The sequence below is a fragment of the Schistosoma mansoni genome, chromosome 3, assembly GCF_000237925.1.
Source record: "Schistosoma mansoni strain Puerto Rico chromosome 3, complete genome".
In the NCBI taxonomy this organism is placed as follows: Eukaryota; Metazoa; Platyhelminthes; class Trematoda; order Strigeidida; family Schistosomatidae; genus Schistosoma; species Schistosoma mansoni.
Window position 1 is genome coordinate 23565285 of NC_031497.1, and position 10615 is coordinate 23575899.

The 10615-nt window shown below is 34.2% G+C and overlaps 1 protein-coding gene across 1 annotated transcript in view; it reads right to left on the reverse strand.

Moving 5' to 3' along the window:
- Nucleotides 1-8546: 8546 nt before the first annotated feature.
- Nucleotides 8547-10615, reverse strand: part of Smp_018800 (subfamily A1A unassigned peptidase (A01 family)) — a gene marked incomplete at both ends in the record, with an annotated part of 4136 nt that continues 2067 nt past the window's right edge. The window contains 2 exons of the mRNA XM_018799715.1: nucleotides 8547-8708; nucleotides 9479-9713. Of these exons, the coding sequence (XP_018651476.1) occupies nucleotides 8547-8708; nucleotides 9479-9713 (397 nt within the window). The remainder of the gene's footprint in view (nucleotides 8709-9478; nucleotides 9714-10615) is intronic.

Sequence of the window (10615 nt, forward strand, 5' to 3'; positions counted from 1 at the left end):
CTTTAATAATGGGTGTTTCCTACCGTTCAAATGGGAGATATGTTTCTGAATACAGTCGAACATATGTAAAACCTCCGAATGAGTTTAGCTTTCATAAAAAGAAGTAAATATTGCAGCCACAACATTATGTTGTTAAGGTGAATGACCTCTTAAGAACAGTGCTTCCAGATTTTCCATGTTAGTTGAGCTTCACTTGACTCATGATCTCAACTATATAAAATTACTAAAATCTCCACAAAACCCCCTTTTGATAAAACTAGAATTGTAAACATTTTCTACGAAGGCTCTTGTTAATTCACTTTGTCTAAGTGAGTTGCATAATAGTATCAATATCAATATAACAGATTTGCAAAATACAGTATAATATAATGACTTCATTTATTCTTATTATGCCATTCTAGTCATTAGATGGTGTAACAGACGTTTCAGAACCTTTCTTTAGAAAGCAAACATGTAGAAGGTTTCAAGAATAATATTGTTGTTTACAACGAGTATACTACTTTCTTAATTGAGAAACAATCCGTACTCCATTTATAAGTAGCTAGTAAAAACCAGAATTGAAAAAATTTTCTACGAAGGTTATTGCAAATTCACTTCGTGTAAGTGATCTGCATAATAGTATCACTATTTACAATGAGAATGTAATTTTCTGAACACTGAAAATATTGTTGTTCCTTTTTTTAGAAATAACCAGTAGATTACCATACCTAAGAGTTAGTTTAAATTTATCATCATACAGTTTCGGTTTGGAAAGGATAGGAGGCTTGATGGCCTGTGTTAGTCCTGGCAGTGAAGGTCTCTCAGTTGATCCAATCTTCTTTTGAAAGAGTCGACGGATGGAGCCTCAACCACGTGCTTAGGTAATGAATTCCACTCATTGATGATTCGATGGGAAAGTCCATAGTCAGCTGACAAGTAAGTCGTTCTGGGCTTGTGAACTTTGTTGGAGTATCCTCGTAAACTTTCGAACAATCAACGAATAACAGGTGCCTAATATTTTTATTATTGGCATAGACACATACATCTAGGTAGAAAAGTAAGCCTGGTTAAATTCGCATTCAAAAATAGAATTGTCTAACGAAAGTTGAAAGAAGTAATAAATGTTTCATACCGAATTAGTATCAGTAATATGAAATATAATTAAAAAGTTCTTTTAATATTAACATCTGTTAGTAAACCAGTGATTATTACCACTCGACAATACTTACTTACGCCAGTTACTCCTCATCCAGAAGCATAGGCCGCACACCAACATTCTCCATTCAACCATGTTGTGGGCAATCCTTCCCAGTTCTTTCCAGTTGTTATTCATCCTTTTCATATCTGCTTCTATTTACCGGCGTAATGTGTTCTTTGGCCTTCCCCTTTTCCGCTTCCCTTCCGCATTCCAAGTTAGGGATCGCCTCGTGATGCATTTGATTATTTCTTCAGTGTATGTCTGAACCATTTCCAACGTCTTTTCTTAATTTCCTATTCAGATGGAAGCTGGTGTGTCCTCACCCACAAAAGACTGAGCCACCTGGACTAGTGGCCACATTGCAACTTGATCGATAGCATTCGATCAGCACTAGGAAGGACTTGACATTGATCACCACCCAGTGATCAATCAATTGTGATTAAGGTGATAACGTTGTAGTATATTAAACGTGAGGGAGAAAATTTAAATAAAACTGGGATAAACGTTTGTTGAAAATATTCATCCAGTTAAAGTCAATACATAAATAAAAAGTAGATTTGTTCATGAGAAAAATGTAAGCAAAATTTTGATACATTATAAATGTCTTCCTCTTTCATATTTAAAGCAATTAGTCCCTTTGATAAATTTCGATAGTGTAATGAGAAGATGAAGATTATCAGAACTATGTGATGAGATATTAGCGCAATACACTTCGAATAATCTGATCACACATAATATACTTGGCAATACAGAATGATGGATGTATATCAGCTACTCTTATTGGGTTGTTTAATTCTATTTATTACTGCAACCATTTTGGTACATGGTAACATTTTGAAATCCAAAACTGCTTAATATTTGAAGTACATTAAAGCAACTCTCCAACAATCAATTTCGATTATGGCTAATTTTTGTTAATCCCTTTTATTAACTTACATAACAGACAATGTTATTTGAACAGTAACAATTTGCATATTTTTTGTACCATTATGATCACTATCATATCTGTGTAAACGTGAACGATTGATCACATGACAGCCTACGCATATATCTCTCTGTAGCTTAAATGTTGATAGCTTAAATAACGCTCGATGGATCATTCTCTTTCTCATCCATACATGTACTCGAATCCTATTAATAACCTTTTTCTTGTCGTGCTCTTATGCGATTTGACTATAAGTTTGCCTCTGTATTTGCATGCACACACAACATTCGCCTCTCTGCTTCATATCTGCTCGTTGTGTATGTAGCTTTTTTTTATCCGTGCTATCCGCTAATAAACTGTGGTCACAGCTTCTTAATGCCTTCTGATTTGAAACCCCGTTGGGATTTATAAACACGATTATCAATGTGATTTACTAACGTAGCTAAGTCACTACAATCTACCTAGGTTTTAATTCCACTGGAAGTGAAATTTAAATAAAAACAAAACCCGTTACTTTTATTATTTCTGTGTTCCGTGTTTGATTACACAATTTCAGGTGGTTCAAGACACTTTGTGAATTACTATCTGAATTCTACTTCCGATCTTCACCTGATCACTGTGTCTTTGATAATGTTTTTATGGGAAGGCTCTATCCTCCCTAAAATGTTTAGAAATTACTCTACCAAGTACCGTCCCTTCAACCTTTGATCCACCACGCCTACCTGTAAATTAATTGCAAAACTCTTTTATTATCATTGCATTCATTTCCACTGCAATCCAAAAACGGACATGAACCATCACACAAAATCAAGTGGACAATATTGTCGTATACTAAATAGAAAAATGTATCAAGGAGTCTGATTATGTTGTAAATATGTAAAGTATTCTGAAATTGTTTAGTATATCCTTGTGAATGGCAGGTGGATGATTGACTACATATCTAATTCCGTTGTTAGGTGATGTGCGGTTACGTGTAACTGTAAATAAAATGATTAGTACTGAGTTATTGCAGTCATTTTCAGGATATGTCAATAGCTTGTCACAAAGGGTAACTTAGTACAAAAGTAACTAGATTCTAAGATGGAGTATCACGAACAAATTGATAACTATATCATGAAACCAAAGGTGGTTTCTCATGAAAATGTTATAAGCACCTAGAGCCGTTAGCAACACCGGTCTACCTCTCCGTGTCGCTGTAAATATGAAGGAAAGTAGTTAGTATTTAGCAAACTATTTGTTATACACAAATTTTAAGACTGAACGTAAAGCCCACTCAACGTTGCCATAAATTATGGTCACATATCCGAGTTGAATATTGTTCTGGAAAGGAAGCACTTGTGTTCATCATGTCACTGGAAGTTTCTGTCACTTCGTCGGTAGACTCCTTCGTCGTTCAGATAAACATTACAAACCGAGTGAACATACATCTATCTGTGATAATTAGTATGAACAAAGAATGTCGGCGAAATTGTGGTGTGTGCTACTGATGTCGATAGATATAAGTAGCATGTGTCATCAATCGAAAGTGAAATGTCTGGCAACAGTAGGTTGAGAAGATCGAAGAAAAGAGAACGAGAACAGAGAATGATTGATATGGAAAAGAAGGAACAATTAGGTCTGAGACAATTGATTGAGATTTTACAAATGAAGTATTTACTGTAATGTTCCCAGATTTTACTAAGATGTTCTGTAATTTTGCATCCAAATACATTCGATTGTACCCACTTGTGTTCTTGTTCACTACAATATTGTTTTGAATTCGGTCTATAATTTCGTGATGCTAATAAATAAATTGACGTTTCTCTTTGACTGATGTTTTCTTTGTCTTTCAAAAAATTGAAGCATCGTTTTCTGTAACGGTATAACGGACAACCACTTTATGTCGGTTCTTGATGGAAACTCTGAATCTTGTTCCTAACCCTAACTATCAACTGTAAATCATAATTTCAAATCCTCATACAGGTTTATAATCTTCGTTTGGTTTTAGTTATTAGCTGGACACTCTCAAGGTCACTTAAGGGTCGCCTAAATGTCATCCATAAATTAATGTCTCACCAACTTAGCTGATAACAAGATTTTTTGATGCAGGTAAGATATTTAGATTATGAATGTTTGAGGTGATGCTTATGTGAACTTGACTGACGAATAGAATTTCAAGCAAGTCATGAAGACTGATATTTTCACTGGATAAAGTTCACCTAAAGCGTTGTTAGGACTATTTGAATTTGAAACGACATCAATTCAGTTGATAGAAAAACTCTGTTTGTAGTTTAACTCTTTTTTTTTATCTTCAGCGTACCAAGTGCATCGTTAGAGTAGATCTGATAATCCAAATGTTACACATTATTGATCTCTCATATATATGAAAGCAAACACGTAATATATGTTTTGGGAGTTACAGTCACTAACTTGCTTTGTTTAAATCAAATTTTCGAATGTTGAATGTATGGCATTGTTATTGTTTTAATTTTTTGTTTGTGAAAGTTAAATGTAGATTTTGACGATTCAGTTGACCATAACTAATATGCATTACGGGAAAAACAACAGAATACTTAGAATTCGTTGAGAAACCAGGATGAATCAATGAGCAGTATGCTAATTGTTAAATTTAATGATATGTCTTGTTGATTGAATGCTATTTTCGGATCCTAAGCTAGTCTCGTAACTCCCAAGCTAAATCCTGTAAATTCTAGAATATTGAAGATTCCCATTGTGAAAATTAGAACAACATATGTAAGCGAACAATTGTTTTCAATTAGATCGTCATCAGGCTTTACTCTAATATACATGAATATTTATATGAAAATGTTAGACCAATCAAGGCTATTTGAGTCAATAATAATCACAATGAAATAGAATACGTCACCAAGCATAATAATAGTTAAAAGTACAAGTTGATAGTGGGAAGACAGGTGTACTGATAGTAGTAAGAATATATTGAATTATGATAACAAAAGTCTTATCAATAATTAAACATTGAGAATTAAGAGGTCAAATGTGGGTAAATAGACTGGAATAGTAATCACAAAACATTATAATCATTACGTAATAAGAAGTATGTAAGTAAATAGATAGTGAAGAATACAAACGGAAAGAGGTAGAAAGTTACAAACAAATGATAACAAAATGAAGATAATAAAAATAAGTTTTACAAGTAATAATAATAATGTCATTTATTAAGTTATGTCCGGCCATGGAAGGGATAGGGGGGTTACTAATTTCTTCTGTACACATAAATTGGGATGGAATGTACGAATTCCTATGGCTTCTGCTATATGAAGTAGACGGGAGCGAACTCCGTTGGGAAACGATGGAGGTATACGATAGATCACTTGAAATGATTTCAATTTATCGACAATATGACCACTATCAATTAGATGTGCCAAGATAGAACTGCGTATTGTTTTTATTTGGCCCTTTCCTTGACGTTACACTAAGCAGGCGAAGTGATGGCTCGTTAAGTAGAAGCGTGTATCCATTCATTCATTTCACTTAGTGTTGTTTTTTTTAATCTTCCCATTGATGTTTAGGACTGCAACTGGTCAGTCTCTCATTGGCATATGTGCATACTGTGTGTATTGCCTAGATATAGCCTAAATTCACAAGCATGGTAAGCAAAGATGGATAATGTCTAGCAGTGGAATCCAGGACTGACCAGTTGCAGTCTTAAACATCAATGGCAAGATTCAAACAAGCAATACTCAGTGAATTTAAACTTCACCCCATTGCATAAGCAAGTGACTATCAGGACTCAGTAGCTGAGTGAATAACGCGATGTCGTTTGAAGCGAAAGGTACTAGGATCGAGTCCTAGACATGCCGACACGTCCTGCTGACAAGTCCCAAATAGGACGAAACGCGCGTCAAACTGGATTCCTCTGCTAGACACTATCCATTTTTGCTTACATTCATTCATTTATCTTCACGTTGTGATTTTTTCTACATGATCCGCATTTCACTGACTCTTTTTCTACTGCTTACTAAAACCGAAATATAGATATGATTGGATAAACACAATGAAGTTTTGATTTGATTCTTAAACATCATATATTATTTGATAATTTTGATTTTGATTATTACCCTGAAGAGGTTGAGACAAGTTTTCTGAACCAAACGTTGGAGCTATATACATCTTAAATTTCAGTCGCTGAGATTATTTCTAATGTGATTTTCACATATCATGCCTTCTCTATACTCGACGCCCAACTTCTGTCAATCTATTCGTTGTAATGCTGTCCAATATTAAAATGAATATACCCTGATCATTTACATCCTGAGCGTCGAAGTGAGATATGTTCCATCGTTGTCTCCATCCGTAACTCTTTTCATTGATGATTTGTTATCTAACCAAAAGTTTAATAGATTTGTATAATTATCATACATGAATTGCAAGAATCACAAAACTACATCATGAAGCAAACCTGAACTTGGAATCTTGAAGACTGAAAGAGAAGAGACAGACCAAAGAACACATTACACAAAGAATTGGATGTAAACTTCAAAGGAATGAATAACACATGGAAGCAACTGGAAAGGATAGCCAAATAAGAATTTGGTTAGAGAATCATGGTAGGCAGTCTATGATCCAAGAGGCGTCACAGGCATGAATAACTAGGTAAGTACATTCATCTTCACTTTTGAATATGTAATAGTACGAATTCGTCAAACAGATTCTATAAGCTATAGCCAACACTGACATTTAAGTTAGTATTGAATGAGTTTGAATTTTGGACAGTCTTAGTGTAGTGTATCTACTTTCTCGTTGTGAGTCAAACCATATACAAGACTGCATAAGTATTGAGGTCAACAGTCTACCTGTAGTGCTCAAAATGGGATTTCTATCTTGACACTGCTAAATGTGGACAGATTCACCATATCACTCATTAACTTTATTTTGACTTTACGATAAATAGTGAGGTGTTAACTGGGTTTCATACAGTTGTCAGCTTAATGCATAGGTATTTCCGCAATCTATTTTTTCAGGATAGGTCTGAACACAGACTTCTAGATCTAAATGATTTTTGTATTTCATACAACATAACTTCTATAAATATGATTCACATATGATTCACACATTGAAATGAATCCCACGACAATGAACACTATGCAGCCCTATGAGTGGTTCTACCACAAACTACAAATTCAGATACAGTATACTTGAACCCAACCCTTTTTTGAAAGTGGAGAGTCAAAGTTAACCTAATATTTGTCTTCACATAACTAAACCAATCATCGTTTGCACTCGATGATGCTATCTAGTAAGTAGATCTCCTCAATTTTATTATAGATAACTTTATCAAATGTGATACCGCTTCATCGTTACTCTTAGTTCCTATGAATTACGTGTCAGTTTTGGAAACTTTTGAATAATTTGTCATTCTGTGAGTGAAGTAAGAGCGGCACCACTATTTTCTGATTTATTATTACCTCTACCTCGATCCTCTCTTTAAAAATAATCACACTCATAACTACATTTCATTCCACTGATGAATTTTCAAGAACATACATTGTTTAGTCATTACTTTTACTCAATATGTTTACTCAACATCTCTCCTGATTGATATTTTACAGTTACATTATTTGGAGTTGACTTGATTAATCTGAATAATATCTATGTGAATTAGTAGGTCAAGAAACATATTAACACATGCGCAACGACAGGTCTGTCACAGTGATTGTTTCGGTTGTTATTCTGTGTTCCTTGTTTCCACTTTTTTTCTTTTCTAGTTGATCACGAATAATCTATAATGTCACTAGAATCGGCCTTCGATACACTATTTATAGTTCAGTAGAATGTCCTTAATTATATCCAGTATACAATTTGTTATGAGTTTTAAAAAAAAGAGATGAAGGCTGTATCCAACTTGTTTTGGTCATATGCACAGCGTTTTATCACGTGATTTATCCAACAATCGAAAAATGACTTGTCTAATCTTAGCACTGTGACAAAGAAATGACTTATGATAGGTATGAGTAGCCTAGCGTCCTTATTGGTCCTTTGTCCGCCTAGCCCTTCCAGTTGAGTCCAGAACACAAATAACAGCTTCCTTCAGTGCTAACCATTTATTTCAAGCATACTCAGTTTATATACCAGACAAACAGACCGCATCATACCATAAAATAGGAAATAATATTCGTACAAGATCAATCCAAATGTGGCTGCGAACTTGAGATAAAGTAATCAATAAAGTGAGAATTATTTGAGAAAAGTTAGTTATATAATAATATTTTATAGGTCAAAATGAAGCTTATGATAATAGGAATATAGATATACACAATCTAGTTACAGAACAGTTAAACAATAAGAAGATATATAAAATAATATTCCATTAATAGGTCCCGGAAGATTCCTGTACTTACATCTTCACTAGGATATAACACAATTTGTTTATTTATTTCTGTTTTCATTGCATACAACCATTCGTTTTCGCCAATCAAATAATCTCTATGTTCCCACAGCATCAGCCAGTCCAATTCTTCGCTGACCGAAATCGAATACAGTATAGAATCTTCTCATAAATGCTTCACCAAGAACCCAAGTGTTCGGAAGTAACGAAGAATGTGGTTCAAAAGGTGACATACAAATTTTTAAAAATAATGGGGTGTCCTGTAATTAAACGAAAAATACATTAGTATGGAACCATATTGTTTCCATTTTGTTGGTTTGAATGGTGACCATCTAAAAGATTATTCAAAGATAAACAGTCATTCATTTTATCTGGTTATTTGTTCATTACATGTTAGAATATACATCACTCAATCAGAAACCAATTATTCATGTTTTCTCTAAGATCGCCATTCATATTGATATGAATCTACCTAGTATTGTTTGTTTGAATCTTCCCATTGGTGTTTTAGAACTGCAACTGATTAGTCTCTCATCGGCATATGTGCATACTGTGCGTATTGCCTTGATATAGGCTAAATTCACAAGCATGGTAAGCAAAGATGGATAGTGGCTAGCAGTGGAATCCAGTTTGACGCACGTTTCGTCCTATTTGGGACTCGTCAGCTGGATGTACCTGCATCTCAGATTTGATGTTCACTCTGGAACAATATATATTCGTTCATGTGAGTTAGCTAGCTAATGAACGGCCATTGGAATTTATTTTGGTATGAATATATATCGATAGATTACTCTAGCATTTACTATAAATTGCATGAATTGGGTTGTGAAATACACCAAAAATTTTATAAAAGTGTTTCATTCATTGAGATTCACTTTGTCAAAACAATCTTCCCTGTTACAAATTCCAACTGATTGAAACTTCATAATTTTAACAGACAATTCTTAACAAATCTGTATCATGCATGTGAATCTCATAATGTGTAAAGTGACTAGTATTGTTTAAGACTAAACGAATTACTTGTATGCACCTTGACTATATAGTGTCGTGGCTTCAGAATGTATTTCTTCCTATGAAAGATGAACTCGATCGATGGGAGCATATAAATTCGGAAACAGTCAAGAGATTTTCTTCCAAGAATGTCATTAGTACCAAGTAAAGAATTGATTCGTCTCACTTGTTCAGGTGGTCCAAGAATTAACGATGTTCCAGTATCAATAAGAGCGGAACATATGTTGCAAAACTCTACTCCATTTATTTTCAAACTAAGTGTATAAAGAAAACATTAAATTATACGTATTTATATAAAGTTTATTAAAATTAACTAATTAATAATGTTGAGTTTGCTCAAATATCTAATTACAAATATTTTTCGACAAAGATATTTTGTGGATCGGGATCGGGATCTGGTTCGAATGAGATCGTATGAATTTTGTTGAAAAATGCACATCGTCTACCCTCGCATATTTCACCCACTTAAATCGCCTTGGTAAATAACAGAATTAAATAAGTGGAATAGGAGAATGGATTTTTTGAATACATATATTTTGTACACTCACTGATCTGGACAGTCAATCAGATGGACGAAGCGATGAAAAGAGAATGGAGCAAAATGAAGTTATTAGGATTCAATTTCACATTCATCCATCTGTTACCGATATTTAGTAATCATATTCAAATTACAGCACCTTCAGGAAGATGGTGTAGTGAACAAGAATATCAACTAAAACACTTCTGTTTGATCGTGGACAGTAAAATCCGTCTGTACCCATTCTGGAGTTGCTGCTTGTCTCAAGTCCGGTTAAATGAGTGCTAGGCATGGGGTTACCAACTCAGTTCCGTAGAAAACAATTTTGCTAAAAATACGCTAACCCGAAGAAATGATATAAACCAATTAATCTCTACCCTGGAAATTGGAGGATATTCATTAAGCAGAATTGATTTGTGTCATGGCGAAAGCCAAGATCCTTCGGAGGTTATAAGGCCAATGCTGACTTCAGGAGAGATGTTGATGTACTATGGTCATGAAGAAGAAATGCTTCGCGCATTGTAAGAGTTTCACCGATACTATTCAGAACAACACCAAAAGCACTTATAGGATGGGAGTCTCATGGATCCTGTATCATATAGTCATCCTTCAAAACAAAGAAGTAAGAATAACAATGAA